The 23,426-nt window shown below is 35.8% G+C and overlaps 2 protein-coding genes across 4 annotated transcripts in view; one reads left to right on the top strand and one right to left on the bottom strand.

Moving 5' to 3' along the window:
* Positions 1-17,373, top strand: part of LOC103936744 — an 86,204-nt gene extending 68,831 nt beyond the window's left edge. Inside the window, exons 1-11 of one of the 3 annotated variants that reach the window (XM_048590544.1) lie at positions 6,954-7,299; positions 7,549-8,007; positions 8,231-8,458; positions 8,626-8,924; positions 9,248-9,359; positions 10,375-10,653; positions 12,130-12,465; positions 12,908-13,189; positions 14,009-14,332; positions 14,806-15,087; positions 15,950-17,373. In XM_048590544.1, coding sequence (XP_048446501.1) covers positions 7,579-8,007; positions 8,231-8,458; positions 8,626-8,924; positions 9,248-9,359; positions 10,375-10,653; positions 12,130-12,465; positions 12,908-13,189; positions 14,009-14,332; positions 14,806-15,087; positions 15,950-17,260 — 3,882 coding nt within the window. In that variant the 5' untranslated portion in view covers positions 6,954-7,299; positions 7,549-7,578 and the 3' untranslated portion in view covers positions 17,261-17,373. Of the gene's footprint in view, positions 1-6,953; positions 7,300-7,548; positions 8,008-8,230; positions 8,459-8,625; positions 8,925-9,247; positions 9,360-10,374; positions 10,654-12,129; positions 12,466-12,907; positions 13,190-14,008; positions 14,333-14,805; positions 15,088-15,949 lie in introns of those variants that run through there. The other 2 variants (XM_048590545.1, XM_048590542.1) reach the window with 2 other exon arrangements.
* Positions 1-22,411, bottom strand: part of LOC103936743 (ribosomal lysine N-methyltransferase 4) — a 79,122-nt gene extending 56,711 nt beyond the window's left edge. Inside the window, 4 exon segments of the mRNA XM_048590551.1 lie at positions 21,529-21,588; positions 21,665-21,775; positions 21,880-22,038; positions 22,129-22,411. Coding sequence (XP_048446508.1) covers positions 21,529-21,588; positions 21,665-21,775; positions 21,880-22,038; positions 22,129-22,236 — 438 coding nt within the window. The 5' untranslated portion in view covers positions 22,237-22,411.
* Between the last annotated feature and the right edge of the window lie 1,015 nt (positions 22,412-23,426).

Below are 23,426 nucleotides of genomic sequence, written 5' to 3' on the forward strand. Positions count from 1 at the left end.
TCAGTTTGAGTGTGTGCTTGTGAAATAATTCATTAGTCGTGTAATGATGGTTGACAAGCAAGATGAATTTCGAATTTGGAATTAGTATCAAATATTTATAACTTTTATATATATTTGCCCTTTTAATTTTTTATTACTTGTTAAAGTTTGCATTACAACTTCAAAAAACATAGATCATACTGTTGAATTTATATATATTTGCCCGCTCCACCACCACACCCCACACCCCCCCCCCCTCAACAAAAAAAAAAAAAAAAAAAAATCATAATCTCTATAAAAAGATGGCCAAAATTTAGATCGAGAATCATAAATAGAATCCACTAGAAACAGTGTATTTTTTTCTTTTCATAAGCAATGATTGAATCCCTAAATGCCAAAGCAAGGTGATGACCCTAGTTTTTTTTTTTTTTCATTGTAGTTACAAATTTACTGTTTCAAACAACAAACTGGTAACTGAAAAGGGGAAAACACTAATAAAAATAATACTATTTCAACTAAAATGTCATGACCCGGAACAAGGTTGGCCAAAAACTCGAATTCCGGAATGCGAGTTAAAAAGTAAAAGTAGCGAGTTAAAAAGTAAAAGTAAAACAAAAAATTAAACTTCTTTCATAAAATAATCCGAAAATCTTTACAGGGTGTACAAAAATAAAGAAAAACTCTTAGATCTCTCATCTAACACAACCCCAGCTCGTCCAACCCTTGTCTTACCAAATAATTCATCTGAAAAATAAAAAAGTGAAGGATGAGCAATAACCACCGTCGTCTAGTGAGTAGAATATGTAATATCTCAATCAAGCGTGCTGCTATTTTACACAAACTATAAAATATGAGAATAATATCAAAGTTTTAGCTAGGTAATTTTATATCACTCATCCCTTCACGTGTTAGTTATTCTTCATAATATGCAGCTCACCACATGACCCTATATTGGCCCTTCTGCACTAATGTCCCCGTGTGCCATACATTTATCTCTCGGATAACCCAACACTGAAGTTCTCATGCTCTATGAATATTTCCAAATAATCCACAAATCACCATATATTTAACTTTGAAAGCATTCACCAAATCCGACATGTTTGACTTGAAATAGAGTAAAATCACATGATAACTCATGATTTTCAGTTATTAGAAAATAAGAATATTTTTAAAATTTTAACACATTACATAAACCTCTCACCTCGATCAATAACTATATCCACGGCAAAACAAGCCTACTAACATCTGCAGACAACTCAAACCCCAGCTCTCTCTCTCTCTCTCTCTCTCTCTCTTATTTGTTCTCAACTTTTTTCCAACGTAAAGCTGGACAATCATTCTCCTTTCCTTGGTAATCGTAAAGTGTGGCAGCTGCACCTATTTATAGTTCACTAGGCCGGTTAAACTTAGTGACCAAGCAAGAAATTAGTAATAAAATAATTGGAATTGGTAATATAAGATAAACTTACACAAGCGGATTTATAAAAAAATGTGGACTATATTATAGAAATTTACTACTATAACCTCATTCACTAGAGAAAGCATTCACACAGAAAGCCAAATTCACCCAGCAAAAATGTGTCTTCTATTTTCAGTTGTACCCTGAGATCCCACATTCCCGCTCCAAATGTCCAAGAGCCAGTTTGGTAGGTTTTCCTTCATGTTAGCCTAATGTTATGGGCACTAGTTTCCAAGAATCCCCGTTTCTCACGTACAGTTTCATATAAAATTCTTGTACTATAACCAAATCAAGATGTGAAATAGAGAATCAAAATGCAGAGAGAGAGCGAGAGTACCTCTGAGAAATGTTTGTCGTCGTCACTCAACACAATTAATTCTGAAGTGCCGTCATGATTCAAAAATTTCAAATTTCAAATATTCGGATTAAATGATTAGATAGATTTGATGGAAGGGATCTGAAATCTCTTTCCCAACAGCACCAACAATGTCTCTGTATCTTCCAAAGTTGCCATTATCGAGGATACCAGGAAAGACAGATTGAAGCTTTGGTGGAAGCTCTTAAAAGCACGGAGACATAATCTTAAGGAATGTGATATTCGTATAATTTTTTTTTTATTTCTTTCACATTTCTTATTAATTTCTATCATTTGATTTTCTTTAATTAATTTGATTGGATTACCGGAAATTAAGAATGTGTGTAAAAAGTAAAAAAAAGTGTGTGGATAGCACATCCAAAACTTGGAATAGGATCCTCTTTGGATTTTCTTTGTGGAGATTTAAATAATCAATCAATCGTGTCTGTTCATCGTAGATCGTACGGTTATAAATTATTTTAAAATTTTAATTAAAAATGAAATATAAATAATATATAACGTAAACTGGTTGCACAATATACAATAAACGAATACGATTGATTCATTCTTGAATCTCCACAAAGATGATCCGAAAATGATATTTGTCCCCCAAACTTAAACTCAACTTAGTTGTCACGTGACTCATGTGAGCTTATTAACCCTCCCTTCCCTGCACTACTGATGCCAATCATCCGCCACTTGCTTATTTGTTGTCATTCCGAATTATGATTGCAAACTATGTTTATTAGCAACCTTTATTTAATTGTTGATTGAAAATGTTTATTAGCCACTTGCTGACATAAACCTTAGTTCACTTGCTGACGTAGGTCTTTGTTCAGGCCATTAGTTTAAAGGGATTTCAATTTTTTTTTTATAGATAATGTTAGGAAGATTAAATTTAAAGATTAAAATTTCTAAATTAAAGAACATGAAAGTTGATGATTAGTTTATTACTTAAACATTGATAAATATGTTCATTATTATTGGTGACACATCATTTCGTTTACAAATTTTGTTTCTAAATTTAGTCTCTCAAGCATTATCTTTTTCTTTTCTTTTTTTAACAGAAATGGGGACTAGTTGTGTGGTTCACTCCACATCTAACTTCAACATTCAACCCATCTATCTAATTGATTTTTTGTAAAGATAGTTTATGAATGAAGATTTAAAAAATAGACATAGTCCGAATCGTTAAAATTCGAAGTAGAGTTAGCCTCACAAATAATCCAATTTTTTTGTAAATAAAGAAAATAAAATCGCTTTGGATAAAGGCTTTGGGTCTTTGTTTATGATTATTAGTCGCTTGGTGACGAGTGATTTTTTAGCATGTTCGGAGCACAGGCATAAATGTCATATGTTATTAAACAAGTAAAGTGACACCTGGAATTATAAAATACATAAGAAAAATGAGTTATGAATAAAGGTAGTTGGATGGAAGGGACAAAGAAGATTGAACATTAATCTAAAGGGGTTTCAATTTTTTTATAAAATGAATACTAGTTGTGGAGCTTACTTCACATCGAACTTCAATATTCAAACCATTTATTTTTTTAAATTGCACTTTATAGATCATCATTGCAAAATGTTAGTCAAATCGGAAATATTTCAAGTATTTAATTGATTTTTTTGTAAGAATGATCTATGAATGAAGATTTGAAAAAGAAACATGGTTCAAACCGTTAAAGTTCAAAGTAGAGTGAGCCCTATGTCACATCCCGACCTGAGTCCCCACCATATCCCGGGCTCAACTCCATCGTAACATGATATTATTCGCTTTGGGCCCCGACCACACCCTTACAGTTTTGTTTCTGGGAACTCACACGAGAACTTCCCAATGGGTCACTCATCCTGGGATTGCTCTCGCGCGAACTCACTTAACTTCAGAGTTCTGATGGAACCCGAAGCCAGTGAGCTCTTAAAAGGCCTCGTACTAGGTAGAGATGAGAATATATATATATATAAGGCTTACAAAATCTACTCCCCTGGACGATGTGGGATGTCATGTCACATCCCCGCCCGGGACGGATCACTTCCCCGGCCCGCTCCACCACCGTAGCATGATATTGTCCGCTTTGGGCTTACCATTCCCTCACGGTTTTGTTTTTGGGAACTCACGAGCAACTTCCCAGTGGGTCACCCATCATGGGATTGCTCTAGCCTCCTTCTCGCTTAACTTCGGAGTTCCTACGGAACCCGAAACCAGTGAGTTCCCAAAAGGCCTCGTGCTAGGTAGGGATGAGAATATACATATAAGGATCACTCCCCTGGGCGATGTGGGATGTCATAATCCAAAAACAAAACCGTGAGGGCTTGGTAAGCCCAAAGCGGACAATATCGTGCTACGATGGTGGAGCGGGTCCAGGAGGTGATCCGCCCTGGGCCGGGATGTGACATGTCACACCCCACGATTAGTCCAAATTCTTATAACAATAAAAAAGGAATCGCTTTGGATAAAGGCTCTGGGTCTTTGTTTATGGTTATTAGTCGCTTGCTGACGAGATATTTTTTAGTGTGTTCAGAACACGGGCACATACGCCTATTATTAAACAAATGGAGAGACACTTGAAATAAAAAATCTCTCTACTTATATAATGACAAATGATATACCACCTCATGTTTGATGCACACTAAAAAATATATCTTGGTCGTGATTGGTGATAGATCTTTGTTTATGTTGATTAGCCACATGGTGAGATAGGTGATAGTTCTTGTGCTGGCATGGGTCCAAGTTGATTAGAAATCTTAATTGTTGCTTGAAAATGTTAACATGATTGCAAACTATCTACTTTGTTTTATATGTTATAGTTTTTTATATTCTTTTGCTTTTGAAATTAAAAAATACATAAGAAAAATGAGTTATGAATAGAGGTGGGGGAAAGGAAGGGACAAAGAAGACTGAAAATTTATCCAACAGTATGTAAAAGCCAAACCATCTTTTGCAATAACGAAAGCTTAATTTAGTACAACTTGATAAATTGAGAGAGCTTAAAACAAAGGAGAGAGAGATAGAAACAGAGATATCTGGCAAAACGGAAAAAGTCTACAAAAAAAATGGCGAAATCAAGAAACAATTAAACAAAGTTGAACCCCACACCATCTTTGTTCAATGATGCATCCAAATGATGTAATGAAGAAACAACTATACAGGAGATAAGAAATGTTAAAGGGCGTGAAAAATTAACTGTTTAAATTATACTTTAAATTAAAACGTTATTTCTATTGGTTCGTACTAATTCTGACTATCTAAATTAGAGAGTGGCTGGAGGAGTGTTGTTAAGGAGATCCTAAGATTATTTAGTTTTTATTTCAAATTTGATTAAAAAATAGGGAGCATGATTGCAACATGCTTCAAGCTATTTTGCTTCTTATTTTGTTCCTTAATGTCAAACTTTCTTAATGTCAAGTGATGCGTATTGAAGGGTTCTGATATTTCTACATGTATATAAATAGAGTTTTACATGTTTTATATTGTTTGAAAACACGTAGCACCGAGATCGCCTTTGCTAGTGTGACATAATATCAAAGGATGTTTTACTTGTAGTACAAATTACTAACAGTTTTCATCACAAAGTTACGGTTAATAATTTTTTTTATCACAAGAGTCAATTATTAACAATCACGTCATAATAAAAGTGAGCCTAAATAAATGGTCTTTTTAGACCTACACTTCCCGTTTTTTATTTCGTATTTTAAAATAGGAAATTTTTTGAATTTGAGGCTTATTCCGTGTGGCGTTTAGAGCAACACCGCATTGGTCAGGCAATTGGGCAATTCTTTCCCAAAAACAAGAAAAGGTGCTCCGGCTCAATCCAATTAGTCAGGGGTGGTGGCTGAGAGCCCGGAGTCGGAATCGGGTGTTTCGTCGATTTCACCGACGGAGGAGTCAGAAGAAGCGGAAGAGGAGGAGGAGGAGGAAGATAGGAGGGGTGGTGTCCAAGAGCTCGGGAGATTTGGAAGAAGAAGCCGAAGCAGTAGAGAGCTCGGAGGGAGCACGGAGAAGAAGACCGAGAAAAAGGGAAAAGGAGAGGAAAACATCTTTCCAGGGAGAGGAAGAAGGTCGTGGAAAATAATATAATTAGAATAATAATATTATCTTTTATTAATTTAAAAAATTAATGTTTTAATAAAATAAAATGTGCTTGAGCAATTTAATTTGACGGAACACCCGGAAATTACTATTCACTCAATAATTGATAGTGGCCCACACATTTGAAAAAGAAGAAAGAGCAATTGACAACCATTCCGCTTTATGAAGTAGAAATTAGCCTTACAGATAGAAGAGAGCAGAAATTAGCCGAAAGTCCAATTTGAGAGCTAACACTCTCCTTTTTTAAATAATGTTAGGGAAAAAAAATTTTAATTAAATTTACAAATTAAATGATATCTTATTAATAAGAAATAAGAATGTTAATTAATATTTAATTATTTACAACCATATCATTTAATTGGTAAATTTAGTTTAAAATTTTTATTTTCTCTAGTATTACTTGGCACTTTTAGAAAAAGAGAGTGAGAAATAGAGAGGAAGCACCTTTGGAACAAGAGAATGAGAAATAGAAAATATGCATCTTTAGCAAGAGATAGTGTAAAAAAGAGAGTGAGAAATAAAAAAGATGCAGCTTTCGAAAAAGGGTGTGAGAAATAGAAAATATGCACCTTTAGTGATTTTTTGAACAATCATTTGACGTGTTGCTTTATTTAATTTTGATTAACTTTTTTAAATTTAGGAAAAAATCAACCAACGTTAAATAAAAAGATACGTAATAGATGATTAGGCGTATGATATGCATACATTATAATTTATAATGATGAGCAAAAATAGACCCTCAAATGTTTGCTATGCCAAACACGAACAGTGTTGTCCGTCTTAGTTACCTAGTTATTATTTCACCAAAGGTTTCAAGAAATAAAACCAAAGATAGGCACATTACTTTTTTCAGTTTGAAGGATATTAAATTTGTGGTTCATCTTGTGTGGAGCTTTGCACCGTGTGAAAGCCACTCAATATTGTAATGGTTATGATGACTTAGTTTTAAACAAAAATTGTATGTAGCCGACACTCTCAATTGGAAAAGAAAAAACGCTGTTGGCATTTATCTCCCTTTGTAAAGTATTTGGGTTATAGAAAGAAGAGAGTGAGAGAGAAATAAAGAAGAAAGGGAGAGCTGCTGCTCTTCTGATGTTTCGGGCAATCAGTGGCCCGAGTGGAAAAGCATCACAGGGGGAGGCCCACCTCACGTGAAGGAACAGAGCCAAACGGCTCAATTTTGATGCAACATGACACTCAGATTCAAAAAACTTGCCCGGTTGAACAGCATTTATTTGAATTCACTTCTATAAAACGTGGACTACTGGATCCATATATCCACTCTAATTGAACATTTCAGTTATAGAAATTTGAAATCTCAAATTTGGCTTCGAAGTGTATTTGCTACTTTATCTGCAAAATTTCAGAGTTCTAGCTCCAAGATTCAGTTCTATTTTCTCCGGAAAAAGAAAAAGAAAAGTAAGTTTGAGTAGTTTCTTGTTTTTTCTTTTTTTTCATCAAAATGTTGTGTCAACTATTTTATGATTTTTTTTTTTTGGTGCAACCGGAGTGACATAGCACTTATGATCATCAGATTTGATGAATGTTCAACAAATTTCAATTACTAGATCAAATCCGACGGTTATAAGCGCTTCAACACTATGTCTTGAGAAATTTTGATTTTTTTAGGACAACTACTAATTATATTAGTTGTGTGTGTTTGTCCAGTAATTCTGAAATTCAAATCCAAAGGCCGGAATGGAAAACTCGCATATGGAAGTAAGTTGCATATGGGCAGCGAAAACTCAAAAACCTACTGAGTCTCTAGATCAGAAATATTGGAAGAAAATATTTATATCATCGTGTTTGTGTGCTGTCCTATTGGATCCATTGTTCCTCTACGTTCCTATTCTGAAGGATGATATCAAGTGCCTTATGTTAGATCCAAAGTTGAAGATAGTCATTCTTCTTTTAAGATCACTCACAGATTTTTTTTATTTAATGGACATCATTATTCGAATATATAGATCTGAGAACTATTCGAGTTTAATCAATGAACTTAACCACAGACAACACCAGCTGAATTTTAATTTTGTGCTGAAATCTTGTGTGCCAAGAATAGCCAAGACAATATGGACGTCATATGATATCTTAATTGACATTGTAGCTCTTCTTCCCCTTCCACAGGTAAGAACTTAAATCCCTTTCTTGGAGTAATTGTTTTCCCTATTTGCTTTGCATGCGGCCAAAATGGATTTTTTCGTGTTAAATGCACAAAACTGACATACAATGTAATATATGTTTGGGTCTCACATACATTTTGTTAGAGAGTATTAATTTTGTGTTCTAGACAACGTTGTTATTCATCCATCAAATTTTACTGTTGGCACTACTAATGAATGGTATCCAGGTGGCAATCCTCATTTTCTTCTCAGAAATGAGTGACCTGAGATCTTTGACTACAACAAGGATGGTTCTTATGAACGTTTTCACTCTGTTGCAATATGTGCCACGAGTTCTTCGCATCTACCTCTCATTTAAAGAACTCAAAAAAAGGCCTCTTAATGACGAGATTAGAGAGACTCCGATATGGATTAAAGGTCTACTCAATTTCTCTATGTACATCATTGCTAGTCATGTAAGTTTCAATATATTATCTTTTTTTTTTTTGTCGAATCAATTCTTATTATCTTGGTCTCACTTTTGTTTATTAGAAAGAGCGTGAAATGACTATTTTGAAGTAACCATAGCATCTAAAATATTAATAATTTCCGCAGGCTTTTTATTTGTTTGTTTAATTTTCAGGTAGCCGGAGCCCTGTGGTATTTTTTTGCTATTCAACGAATGATGATTTGTTGGCATTCTGCATGTCGAAAAAATGATGGATGTGATAACAGAATGTTTGGTTGTCATGATCACCACTTCTTTAGAAATACCACAATTCTAAATGATTTATGCCCTGTCAGTGTTGGTGACAATTCATCAGACACAATGTTCTTTGATTTTGGTATATTTGCTACTGTGCTTAAATATGGTATTGTGGGATCAACCAGTTATTTCAAAAAGTTCTTGAACTGTTTCTGGTGGGGTTTGCGAAATTTAAGGTTTGTACATTTTTGTCTTTCTTTGTTGGAAAATTTAGACTTTTTAAGGTCCCTTAATTTGTTCACAATTTATATCAATTTTTTTTGTTGAGGGTATAAATCACATCGAGAACCTAAGGTATTGCTTCTATGAAATAGAGTCGAGTAGAAGGCCTCGTAGAGATTAAAAATCAAGTTGAGAGACAAAAATGTTATCTTGGATAAATTTTAGAAATAAGGCACCATAGAACCAAATAAACCCTTGGAAAAATGGTTGTAATTTGTAAGTTTATAACTTGAAATTTGATATCTTATATAATGATCCATTAATTTCATTTTTGCAGTTCCTTTGGTTCAAATCTAGAGCCAAGTGCTGATGGATGGGAGAATCTCTATACGGTTTTTATTTCTATAAGTGGCTTGCTTCTGTTTTTATATCTCATCGGAAATTTGCAGGTTTGCTTGAAAAAAAAATTTCATATGTCTATCATTAAGTGCTATTAATCACTCCAACTACGTAAACTTGATATGTGAAGATTTTGATATCCATCAAATTCACTTTAATCTAATATATGTTATGTATTCATAAACTACATATATGTTAAGTATGAATTTTTTTTCTTTCACTAAATCTAATTGCCATGTATAAGAAAATTCTACTTGTAACAGGAACACTTACCATGTAATATATTATTCTAAATGTTATCATATAAGTAGATGACATAGATGATATTCTCGGTTTTAGGATATATTAATAAAAACCAAATCTGTGTGTAATTTGAATGAGATAGTAACACCGTATGTCCGTGTTCTAGTTTTATCTCTTGTTATGTATGTTAGATTTTAATTGTGGTCCTTTGGTTAGGTGCATATTACTTTGAATTTCATTGTATAGCTACAATAAGATACCTACATATGTTCATGATATTGTATTCCATCACAAGATTAGAACCAAAAGTAGATTAGGGTGGGTTGGTTGAGTTGGACTTTAACTCGTTGGCCATTCCAATAGGCTTGGGTTGGAATTTTTCAAACACATTGCCACCTAAGAAAATAAACAAACCAACCCATCCGAATTATTCTTAGGTTGGTTAGGTTGGGCATGTTTCGCGTTCTGAGCTTAATTAGTTTCTATCTTGTTCATTTGAATTTGGTGTTGTAAATGACAAGCATATCACCAATCACGTCACAATTGTTTGGCCATTAAAATTCAATCCCATAAGTCCCTCTTCTTGTAACCGTTATATTTGTTGTAATTGTGATTTATTGTCATTATTTGCTTGTCTTATTTGGCTTTAAAACTCAACACTGGTGTCACTTAATACTACGGTTTAATGGTATTCCACTTCACTTATAAGTGAGAGGTCTTAGACTAAAAATCTAATCTACTGATGACATTCAACTTCAAAGAAAAATAGTTGTTATCCAATATGACAATCTAATTCTTATCAATCTCTTACTTGTTGAATAGATGTATATGCAATTTGAAACTACAAGAAGAGAAGATCACAAACGCATGATGCTACACAAACAGAAGATGGAAGAAAAAGGTCGAGATATAGAATTATGGTTATTTAAAAGAGGCGTTCCCACCAGGTTGAATAAGGATATGAAGTTGCGGATAATAGAAAAGGTACAACAAGCACTTGAAGACGGTATGGATATTAATTTGGATAATATTCTCCCTCTTCTTCCCTCGGATGTTCAAAGCCGTATAGAAGATTATATGCCTTTGACAAAGTTGAAACAAGTAAGTTCCTTATATCTAAATTTACCCTTTAATTAATTAATCACTTATAGTATCTCTTTATCTTTTGGATAAGGCTTATTTGTCGAAATCCCCTCTAAACTTGTATCCTACTGCCAATTTACTCCTTGAACTTAAAATTTAACCAATTACTCCCTTAGACTTTTATTTATGGCCAAATTCGCATCTTCAGTTAAATATCACACATTTCATCCATGATTCCGTTAGTTTGAAGGGCAAAATTGTCATTTAGAAGCAAACATATTTTTCCCTTTTTGAATTAGCATTGGGACCTACGACATGCCATTGGAGGCTATGGTTCTGTGGGTGGGCTTCGAAAACAGTCCCAGAGAGAGAGAGAGAGAGAGAGAGAGAGAGCAACAAGGAGCTATTGGTGTGGCAATAGATGGGCTGCGAGAAGGTGGGTTTGCAGGGAGAAGGGAAGGGGGATCATGACTTGAATCGGGAATCTGAGACCTGCCATTGGAGGTTGTAGGGTGAGTGGGTTATGGCGGGGTGGTACTGGGGCTAAATTTGAGGGAAGCAGTAGGCGGATGAATTTGATATGAGATTATGGGTGGCTGGTGGTTTGAGATTTGGGGTGGATGAGAAGGGTTACAATTGGGTAGAAGAGGGGAAGTGAGAGATGTGGTTTTTTATTTTCATTTTTAAATCCTACTTTTATTGTGAATCATGGATAAAATGTGAGAAATTTAAACAGCAAAAGGGAATTTGGCAATAAATAAAAGTTTAGGGAGGTAATTGATTGAAAATAAAGTTGATGGGTAAATTGGCACTAGGTTTCAACAGACGCCTGTCCTGTCCATTTTCAAGTCTCCATTCACACAACCAAACACCCTGGTTCTGTATGCCAAACATTCTCCTTCTACCTTTCTCTGCCCACAGTCCGCTCCAGAACTGCAAAAACATTACAAATTATTTCACAAAAGCTATTACCCATTTAATTGAAACCATACGATTTATTTTTATAAAAAAGAGGGGCTCTTCTTTGATGTTCTTCTTCCCCCACTGATTGTTACCACTATGGAGATCCATATTAATTTGTGGCACAAAACGTGGCTTCAAGATCACCAGATTGAGATCAAATGATAAGACCCACTCTCCGGATTGATGACGACAGGCTGCAATCATCGCCGTCGTCCATAACGGAGGACGACGATCACAGTGGGTGGCAGAAAAGAGGGATTGGGGTCATCGGAGAAGAGAGCGAATTCAGTGTTCGATCAGAGTTTGGTTGTGTGTTTAGAGACTTGAAAATGAACAGTTGTCTTTATTGTATTGGACTATTAGGAGGTCGGTAAATTTTGAGTACTGAACAGGCAGTACCAAGTATTATCTTCATCATTTTATTAAGAATTTAATTAACTGTTGATGATTGTATCTTTATTCTTTTAATGAGAATTTCTTCCTATGGGTTTTCTTGCTTTCTCTCTGATAGTTTAACAACATGAATTCCAGGTGCCAATGCTTCGAGGGATAGATGAACATGTGTTGAAAACAATCTGGCAGAAATTCGAGCCTGTGAGGTATACTGAGAGTGAGAACAGCTTTATTATTCAAAAGGATGAACCACTTGACAAGATGGTCTACATTGTAGACGGATTTGTATACATTAAAGAGGGATCTTCGTCGAGACGAGGTGAAGGAGCAGGTGCAGGAGAATTATGTGGAGAAGAACTTCTACGTTGGCCATTCTCCTCTTTCTTCCATCTTAGAAATCCGTTGGCAACTGAATCTGTCATGGCAACCGGTGTTGTTGAAGCCCTTGCTCTCAAAGCATCGGACTTGCAAAGTGTAAGCTCTTAATCAAATGCACATTTCCCTTATTAAAATTGAGCATCGATAGGAAAATTAAGTGGGATAAAAGAGTGATCCAAGAATTACCGTATTTGAAATATTAGATAAGACTTTCATGCTTTCAACGCAACCCTTCACATGCAGGGCAACTTAAGCCTAATGTGTGGATTATACAAGACATATTGAGTGATGCATTAGTCTCATCTAATACCATATTAAAATTGAGCCTCCATCTTAGTTAAAACCGTTGGGAATAGGAGGGAGAGGGTCCAAAATTATTTTAAATTATTAGGCAAAATTTTATTTGCTTTGACAACTTCAATAAGCCTATAAGCTATAAGAAACTCTAACAACCTCAATTTGATTGTAATTTGGCTACATATTCTTTTTACTTGAACTAACGAACTCTAACCACCTTTTTGTTGTTGTGGATTAACAGATATACATGCAATCAGACATTTTAGAAAAAGAGGAGCGTAGACACAGAAGAATGATGAAAGAGGAGTTTAAGCTAAATATAGATGGATTGATACAAAAGAATGATATTTTTCAAAGGCTGAATGAGGATGTAAAGTTGCGGATCATGGAAAGTGTAGAACTAAAAATTCATGACGATGGTCTTTATTGGGATTTGCTCAATGGGGATCAACTCGTTTCTTATCTTCCCGAGGATTTTCAAGATCAGATCGAAAGGTACTTGCCAGTGACTAAGTTGGCGAAGGTAAAGTTTCTTCAAATCCATGAATCCATGGCTTTAATTTTGAACATAGAATTTGAGGCATTTATTTATTTATAACTCTCATCCCAATATCCCATTCAAGCGCATGTGATATTATAGCTCCCAGGCATTTAAATACAGCATAACTAACGTATACTATACCAACCCCAACCTAGGGCCTAGGCTACATAACAATCTAGCCCTTGCCCATGACAAGGTGGAGCGTAAGTACATGAGTTTGCCGGCCAAATAGAAGAATTTGCCGGCCAATAAAGACCATTCACTTGGAACTTTCTAACCCCTATCCTTTCACACCAATAAATTTTAATAGGAAAACCATCCACTTCGGTACTTTTCTATATTACTTGAAGCATGTGAACATTTGTGGTTATAATCATCCAAATAACCCAAAAATGGTAATTAACTAAAACCAGGGAAAAAATTTAAAAATATGCTATAAAAAAGTGAGTGGTAGAAACAGGAAAAGTGTGATACTAATGGGATAGAAAAATAAAAAAGAAGTGCTTATGGCATTAGTTAGGTTTTTATTGTCACGATTCACTTAAGAAAAATACCGAGGAGATCATTAAAAAAAAAACAATCATCAACCGTTGTATTAGTTACATTTTTTATTCTCCCTCTTCTTCCTTCGGATGTTCAGAGGTGCAAAAAAAAGAGCCTTTTGCCAAGTTGAAGCAAGTAATTACTCACCTTGATAATCATATAAAACGAGGATTGTATCTCTTTATTTAATAAGAATTTAATCAATTCTTCCCATGGCTTCTCTTGCTTTCTCTTTGATTTTAACAATATGAATTCCAGGTGCCAATGCTTCGAGGGATAGATGAAGATGTGTTGAAAATAATCTGTCAGAAACTCAAGCCTGTGAGGTATACTAAGAACAGCTTTATTATTCAAAAGGGTGAACAACTGGACAAGATGGTCTACATTGTAGATGGATTTGTATCCATTGAAGAGAGATCTTCTGATGATTCGAGACGAGGTGCAGGAGAATTATTTGGAGAAGAACTTCTACGTTTGCCATTCTCCACTGACTTCCCTTTCACAAGACCGTTGGCAACTGAATCTGTCAAGGCAATTGATGTTGTTGAAGCCATTGCTCTCTACGCACAGGACCTGCGAAGTGTAAGCTCTTAATCAAATGCACATTTCCCTAATTACAATTGAGCATCCATAGTAAAATTAATTGGGATAAGAGAGAGATCCTAGAATTACCCTTATTTAAACTATCAGATAAGACTTTCATGTTTTCAATGCAACCCTTCACGTGCGGGGCCATTTAAGCCTAATGTGTGGAGTAAACAACACATATTACACATATTGAGTGACGCATAGCACGTAGATAGCCTCATCTGACACCCTATTAAAATTGAGCATCCATCTTAGTTAAAACCATTGGCAATAGGAGGGAGAGGGTTCAAAATTATTTAAATCATTAGGCAAAATTTTAATTCCCTAATATGAGATTCATATAATCTGAAAACTTCAATAAACTTTTAAGAAACTCTAACAACCTCAATTTGATTGTAATTTGGCTACATATTCTTTTACTTGAACTAACGAACTCTAATAACCTTTTTGATGTTTTGGATTAATAGATATACCGCAAATTAGACACTTTTGAAAAAGAGAAGCCTAGACACAGAAGAATGATGAAGGAGGAGATTGAGCGAAATATAGATGGATTGATACGTAGAAATGGGATTCCTGAAAAGTTGAACCAGGATGTAAAGTTGCGGACGATGAAAAATGTAGAAGAAAATTTTCAACAAGTTGATCTTTATTGGGATTTGCTCGATTGGGATCATCTCGTTTCTGGTCTTCCCTTGGATTTTCAAAAAGAGATCATAAGTTACATGCCATTGACAAAGTTGAAGCAGGTAAAGTTTCTTCAAATCCATGAATCCATGGCCTTAATTTTGAACATAGAATTTGAGGGATTTATTTATTCATCGCTCTCATCCCAATATCCCATGCATGCTCATGTGATATTATAGCTCCCAGGCATTTAAATACAGCATAACTAACGTATACCATACCAACCCCAACCTAGCCATTGCCGATGAATAAGGTGGAGCGGAAGTACATGAGACAGAGAAAAAAAAAACATAACAAAAGAAAAAATAAGCTGTCAAATAGAAGAATTCGTCGGCCAATAAAGACCATCCACTTAGAACTTTCTAACCCCTATCCTTTCACACCAATAAATTTTAAAAGGAAAACCATCCACTTGGATGCTTTTTTATATTACTTGAAGCATGTGAACATTTGTAGTTATAATCATCCAAATAACCCAAAAATGGTAATTAACTAAAACCAGGAAGAAAAAAAATTAAAAATATGCTACAAAAAGTGAGTGGTAGAAACAGGAAAAACGTGACACTTATGGGGTTGCAATAATGTCACGATTAATTTAAGAAAAATATTATGTGATGATTTAAAAAAATAATAATAATTGATTGCCGTATTTTGTGGTCTACAAATTATAATTTAAATATATCTAAAGCCACAATGCATCATTGCAACCGAGCAGCAATCACACCTTTCACATTTATGTGGCCACCTTTTCTTGTAGTGAGCAAACACAAGAACGGTCCGAAGGCTGCAGATTTTAATAAAAACGTTAGAGATTAATGATGGATGAAAAGTTTTTAAAATTCATGAGTTAGTTATAAGTATATATTTATGTATTAGATTTTTTTTAATCCGTCAATTAATTTACTTATATGTTATAAAATGTAGGTGCTAGCATTCCAAAACATGGATTATAAAGTTTTGAAAGAAATTTGTAACCACCTTCAGCCCATGAAGTATAATCGTACCGATAACATTATTGAAAAGGGTGACCCAATTCAAATGTTGTTGATTGTGGAAGGAAGAATAGGCCAAGAAGGTTGGGTAAAAAACGCAGGAGAAATCTATGGAGACGAACTTTTGGTCTGGCCATTCTCGACTTCTTTTCCTAATAAAGTACCTGCAGCAGCTAAGTCTCCTTCTGTAATTACGGATGTTGTTGAAGCCCTTGTTCTGACGGCCAGTGACATGGAGAGTGTAGCTACTAAATTCCGGAAGCATTTCATAAAAAATTACGGCAAATTCGTACGGAAATCGGAATTCGACCTTTCTACTGACTATTATTCTGAAGGGGCCATTAAGGAGGCCACAAGAAACTACACTTGTTTGAACAATCCAAATGAAGAAGGCTTTGGAACAGTTTACCACACAGAATTAGATGGAAGAGTTGTTGCCATAAAAATGTGCAACAGTGCTGCTGGTGACCCGTTCATCCAGAGTCAACGTCTTGTCCATGAGGCATTTGTTCTTTTACATATCAGTCACAAAAATGTGGAGAGGCTGTTAGGTTGTTGTTTAGAGACAAGATGGCCTGTAATGGTTTATGACCGCACCGATGCTTTGACTCTTGTTGAGCACTTTCACAGAAACAAATCGAAACTCTCGTTGGAATCACGAACGAAGATAGCAGCGGAAACTGCAGGAGCTCTAGCACATGTGCACTCTAGGTCAGTCATACACCGAGATGTGAAGACAACGAATATATTAATAGATCGTACAACGCACACCGTAAAAGTTACCGGCTTTGGAGCTTCACGATTGCTTGATGAAGATGAAGGTGAAATGGAAGATGAAGTGTCAACTTTGCCAGGGACATCCAGACACTTGGACCCTGAGTATCTTAAATCACACGACGTCTATAGCTTTGGAGTTGTCCTAGTGGAGCTACTAACGCGTCAAGAGACAATTTCTTCTGACGGGTCTGAGACATCCCTAGCAAACGACTTTGTTTGTTCAGTGCAAGAGGATCGCTTGGGCCAAATTCTCGATGGTGAAATAAACACAGACAAGTTTAGTTTTGAGAAGGCCAAAAAAGTGAGCGAGCTTGCCGTGACATGTTTGAGGTCAAGGGGGGAGGAAAGGCCTTCAATGGAAAAAGTAGCTGAGGGGCTTGAGGGACTAGTGCAAACTATTAGAAACAGGGTAGAGCATTCTACGGTGGACGATAATGTATCTACGGCCTCTAGAACTTCCGAGTGAATTATTGATGTGAACCCCGTGCGGCTGGTTTCAGTTTGAGTGTGTGCTTGTGAAATAATTAGGTATCAAATATTGTAACTTTTATATTTTTGCCCATTTCATTTATTTTTGCACTTCTCTTGGTTCAAACCTCTAGAATTATCCATTGCCCCCACAGAAATCCATACCGTCTTAAAAGAGATGGCCAAAATTCAGAACTAGAGAACCATAAATGTGGACTATATTATAGAAATTTACTACTATAAACTCATTCACTTGAGAAAGCATTCACACAGAAATCCAAATTCACCCAGCAAAAATGTGTCTTCTATTTTTAGTTGTACCCTGATATCCCACATTCCCGCTCCAAATGCGTAAGAGCCAGTTTGGTGGGTTTTCCTTCATGTTAGCCTAATATTGTCCGCTCCTAGTTTCCCAGAATCCCGGTTTCTCACGTACAGTTTCATATAAATCCATAACTTGTACCTGTGTCTGATTGCATAAATAATCTCCGATGATATTACCTCTCTCGAGTCTTTGGTGGTATTGCAAAACCAATATCATCATCTATGGCAGTCTGTTGTAGTCAAAGTGTCGCAGTAGTTTCTTAGCCACGCAGAAGCAGTTTTGAGGATATGAAGTTCACCATTGAGGAGATCCTGAGCCATTTGCCTCCGGATAGAAAGTCTTTTGCATGTAACTGGAGAACTTACAGGTCCCAAAGACTATGCACACACTCAAGAAGCACTAAAGGCGTTACTACATTTGTAGTCAGATACAACATTATGTAAACCATAGAAATGATTATATTAAAATTCCACTCTCTTCATATGTTGAGTACAGCTTCCCAAACGCCTAAGAACTCTCCAGTTATAAAATTCCTCAATTTCATTAATATCTCAACCAAAATGAGTATGTTACTGCAACACGTCACTGATTCAATATTCGTACACTTAAGAATTCCTTCATTCAAAAGAACCGTAATTGGTGTATGCTCTCGTGAATTAATGCATTATCATAGAAAATAATGAACTCTTGTTTAACTTGGCATAGACAAGTTCTGTAAACGAAGGGAGTAAAAAGTTAGCATCATTACCTTGATAGATGCATCACAATCCTCCGCTAATTGGGTTAATTTTGATAACAACATCTGATGTGCTTCAATCTCTCTGATGTTGTTTGTTAAAGGACGTCGAGCCAATCGACCATCATGTTCTGCAGCTTCTTTGGCCAGGTCACTAAGTTCTGAATATTAAGAAACAATCAATAAACTATTTCCAGATGAGTCATAAGGTTAAATGAGCTCAGAAGCATATTAAACAATGCATGCGAGTAAGTTAACATGAAGAGAAATGCACCTTGAGGAGAGGCGCAACATAGAACACGAGCAAAAGCACAAAGTGACTGAGGAATTCCTTTCCCTTTTCCACTACCAGACCTAACTTCCCTATGTCATCGTACGATTATTGTAATGAGTAAAAGATTTTCATCACAAGATATCACGTCATCACGCGGATAAATGCAAACAAGACTGGAAATGGAACAAAAGAAACAGAATATTTGACTTCACAGAGTACCACTAGATACGGGGGATAAAGGCCATCATGTAGGCAAAGGAACAAAATAGGGGAAAAAAAGGAAATAAAAGAGATATAGTGCATCACTACCAACTTGATAGTGAAAGAATTCATTGAAGAGTCGAAACCATTGACATCATTACTGATTGGTCTGTGATGTCTCTTCAAAAGTTCCCACTTCATTTCACGAAGGACGTCATGGTGAGGTATATTGACCTGGATCTCGACCTGAAAATAGACCAAAGGCATCCATAACATTTACAGATTACATATAACAAAGCCATCATCTGGAAAGAAATGATGTAGAACGTGTATTCAGTATCTTACTAATTAACACTGGATGACAGATAATTAAGTGGCTTGAGTCTTCAAGCAAACTTACTGAACATAGAGATTATAAATACTCAACTAATTGCAATTACTATGCTCCCATGAAAGACATCCAACTTATCAAAGAGGTTTTTAAGCAAGTGCTAGATCAAAAGTAGTCTTGGTCATGGAGTCAAAGGGAGAATAGTTTTGTTACCAAAAACAAACTTCTAGTCGAAGTGTTAAATCAAAGTAAGAAGTGTGAATTAAGCAACAGAAACATTTTCCCAACATAACAAAGCAATCCTTGTGACTGTAGTGAACTGAAATCCAAGACTGACCTGGTCGTGGACGTTGTATGAAAGTGTAAACCCAAAGTCAAGAAGCAGGGTAGCGTTTGAAAATTTTCCGTATCTTATTAAGACCTATACAAATATACAAATTGAAGTCCAGAGTTACAACTTTAAACAACCACTTCTGCAATATAACCATATGCATGAACTGCTTCAGAGGATGTTTCCATGTACCAATTCATACTAATAATAGGAAACCCCAAACTTCCAGTAATTTCTAAATATTAATTCCACAGCATATATCAAGCAATCTTGTGCTTTTTACTCTAACATAGACCCTGTGTTCATGTATTGTGATCCGTTATCTGTTAACACACAATGACCACTGAGGAATAAAAAGTTTTACTAATTCTTTGTCATGAAAATTTCAAACCCAACGAGAGACATCTAAAACGAAAATGAGTGAAAATGTTAATGAGTCGTCTACAAAAACAAAAATTGATCAAAATTCCAAAGGGTGCCTGTAATTTTAAATAGGGGAAATAAACCATCTTAATTAAGTAGCATCTAACCTGTTCACCAGGAGCATAATTGCGGTCAGCAATGACCTGCCCAGATAAATAACAGGCATGAAAAATCAAGAACATTGTTCACACATATCCCTGATATGCATAAATTTTAAAGGGAGCTAGTAATTGCAAATATAAGTAGCATATGAGAAATGAATTTGTTTTGCATCCCAATAACTGAACTAATATAAAGCAATAAAAACATAAAAAAGACTCAGTTTCCATAAGAGTGCAGAATGAAAATGAGAATATAAAATTCTTGCACTCCTATAACCAAATCAAGATGTGAGATAGAGAATCAAAACGCAGAGAGAGAGAGAGAGAGAGAGAGAGAGTACCTCTGAGATATGTTTGTCGTTGTCACTCAACACTATTGATTCTGAAGTGCCGTCATGATTCAAAAAATCAGCAAATGGGATCTATAAAATAAATTGAAAATCCAAAAATTCATATGTAAAGGGGAAATAATTGAACTTCCATCATAAAGTTCATAACACTATTTGCAACGGAATCTTTATAAATGTGTTACCAGGGAATAACCCTTCATGCTTCCCCATGCTCGAGAAGTAACTGCGAAATCCACCGCGAACCAGTGAGAATAAGTTGTATAGATCTTTAAGAGATGCAACTGCTGCAACTAATAATATCTAGAATAGTTTGTATCCAGCAATCATATCAAATCGGAATGAATAGGTATATAGGTAAATGGAGATATAACTAACTAAAGTATATGAAATTGGATGCCATTGAACATCTACACCGCTGCTGGCATTCATTCATCTTATTCAAAAAATTGGAATTAAGTACAATTGAAGCAATTTATTCAGACAGTTTAGGACATGAAAATGCTTTAAAATGGAGAAGCTTACCTAAAGCATATACGTGCATGAAATCCATAAAGGTGATACTTTTGGACATTTCAGGAAAGTTCTTGAGAGCCTGAAAATATGTCGTAGCAATAATCAGAATCTAAAAGTTAATAACAGAGAAGTGATTGACAATCGTCTCATTTCTCAGGTAAGTATTGACTTGATTAAGTTTCAAAAGTTATTAAGTTGACGGGATTCCAACTATTCCAAATTCTGAAGAATGTGTGCCACCAACAGTTGACGGGTTGCTCTGGTTGATTAAACATTCAAGATAAAGGGACATTGAATTACATGCCGCCAACAGTTTAAATCCCAAATAGAGATGATGATATTAAATTTAAAGCATATACACGGCAGAGGTTCTAGCATGGATGTCCCAAAACCATTAACCAGAGAATAAATTAATCAAGTTCATACCGTCCTAATTGCCAAAAATTCCTTTTCGATTTGAGATCTTTGATTAATTGTTTCCTGATATACAAAGCTTTGCCGAATCAGCACCAACTCATCGTCACTCCAAAATATCTAAGAATATACAAACAACATCCAAGACAAAAACATTGAATTCTTGCCATTCAAGAAATGTATACAAACAAACAAATCAACTACATGTAAGGATCAGTTAAATTCTTGTTCAACCCAAATTATCTCTAGGAATATCATCACACTCACCGTGCAATGCATCTCCTCCGGGCGAGGAAGCCGGCAAATGTAAGGGGCCCACCCGGAATCCTGCATAAACAAAAACCTCAAACTCCCCAGAAAGTCTTTCCACAACACAGTAAATTAAACTGGAACAGTAATCTACGTTGCCCATTCTCTGCTCAAACAAAACGACAGTGGCAAGCTTTGCAGCATCGCCAACTCCATCACTCAACAAATCTTTCAGTTCCGGAACGAGATTATCCGGAGCTAGTTGCTGCAATTATAAACCAAAACAAAGCCTCTTAAATCATAAATTAACAATTTAAACTGTGATTAATAATGTGATTAAAGTCTTAAATAATTTGGGTTAAGATTTACCACGCTGTACGGAACCTTCAAAACGCAATCTCCAGCTGTTATGCTCTTTGAAGCAAACAGAGACGTTCCGTACGCCGATTTCCCAATTGAAAGTGCCGACGAAATCTCGGCGCCGGCCTTCCGCTCTAGCCACGGCAAGAAGTCGTCGGATTCGTCGACCTGGTAGAGAACGATGAATTGTTAGCAAGAATTTGAAATGTTTCGGTTGTTTCCGGGATTGTGAAATTCTCTGTTTGGCTTTTGGGATACCATGGGTTGGGACAAGGAGTGGAAGTTGAGCTGGATACTTGGAGTGTAGGAGAGGTTGAGATGTTGACGGCGGAGACGCCATCGGATTTTTCGCGCTCCCAGTAGCATTGCGGTGCGGGATTGGGACGTCGCCGTTTTGAGGAGAGTGTTGGCTTGGCGCTCGACTGTCGTATCCACGCGGGGAAGGTGTGGAGAATTAGTCCGCGGCTGGAATAATTTTGACCTGTGGTTTAAAAGAGACCGGAATATAGTATTACGGTGTTTGCGTGATGTATAAACTGAATAGCTGTTATAAACTTATAATGCTCCTCAACGTTTGGATAATCTTTAATATTCAATTATTGTTATGAAGTTATTGATGTACAAAATCGGATTAATTTTAAAACAACGTGAAATGTCAAGGTATGATTTTTGTTCACAAGTTGGATTACGTCCACGAAAGTAAAAGAGTTCTCATTAATAATATAGAGTTTACACGATACAAAGGTTAAGCATAATGATTATTAGTGAGTTCTAATAATGGTTCAGAGAATCTAAGACCATAAGAAGCTTAATTGTGGGAGACTTGTGGAGACTTGCAAAATCCAAATAATTTAGTAATCACGAGAGTTTTGAGTACCGAACTAAAGTAGCATATACGGGAGTCTCCCCTAATATGAATTGGCGTGATTTACAAGAAGAGATGAATCGTCAATAACATATTTCAACCGCATTGCATGTTCCACTGCTTGGACGAGACCGTTAACAATGAATGATAAAGTTACCATATGATCAAATGCAATACAAAGATCAAATACGAAATGATCTTCAAAACATTATCTACTCAAACAAGGAAATGAAACAACATCTGATGTGCTTTAATCTCTCTGCTGCTGTTTGTTAAAGGACGTCAAGCCAATCGACCATCATGTTCTGCGGCTTCCTTGGCCAGGTCACTAAGCTCTGAATATTAGGAAACAATCAAGAAACTATTCGCAGATGGGTCATAAAGATAAAATGAGCTCAGAAGCATATCAAGCAATGCATGCGAGCAATGTAACATAACATGAAGAGAAACGCATACGATTATTGAGGAGAGGTGCAACGTAGAACACGAGCAAATGCACGAAGTGACTGGAATTCCTTTCCCTTTTCCACTACCACACCTAACTTCCCTATGTCATCACATACGATTATTGTAATCAGTAAAATTGTTTCGTCACAAGATATCAAGTCATCACTCGGCCAAACGCATTAATTAAGCAAGACTGGAAATGGAACAAAAGAAACAGAATATTTGGTGACTTCATAGAGTACCA

This window comes from the organism of the source record quoted next, unplaced genomic scaffold (assembly GCF_019419815.1).
Source record: "Pyrus x bretschneideri cultivar Hongxiangsu unplaced genomic scaffold, Pyrus_bretschneideri_v1 Contig32, whole genome shotgun sequence".
Taxonomy (NCBI): Eukaryota; Viridiplantae; Streptophyta; class Magnoliopsida; order Rosales; family Rosaceae; genus Pyrus; species Pyrus x bretschneideri.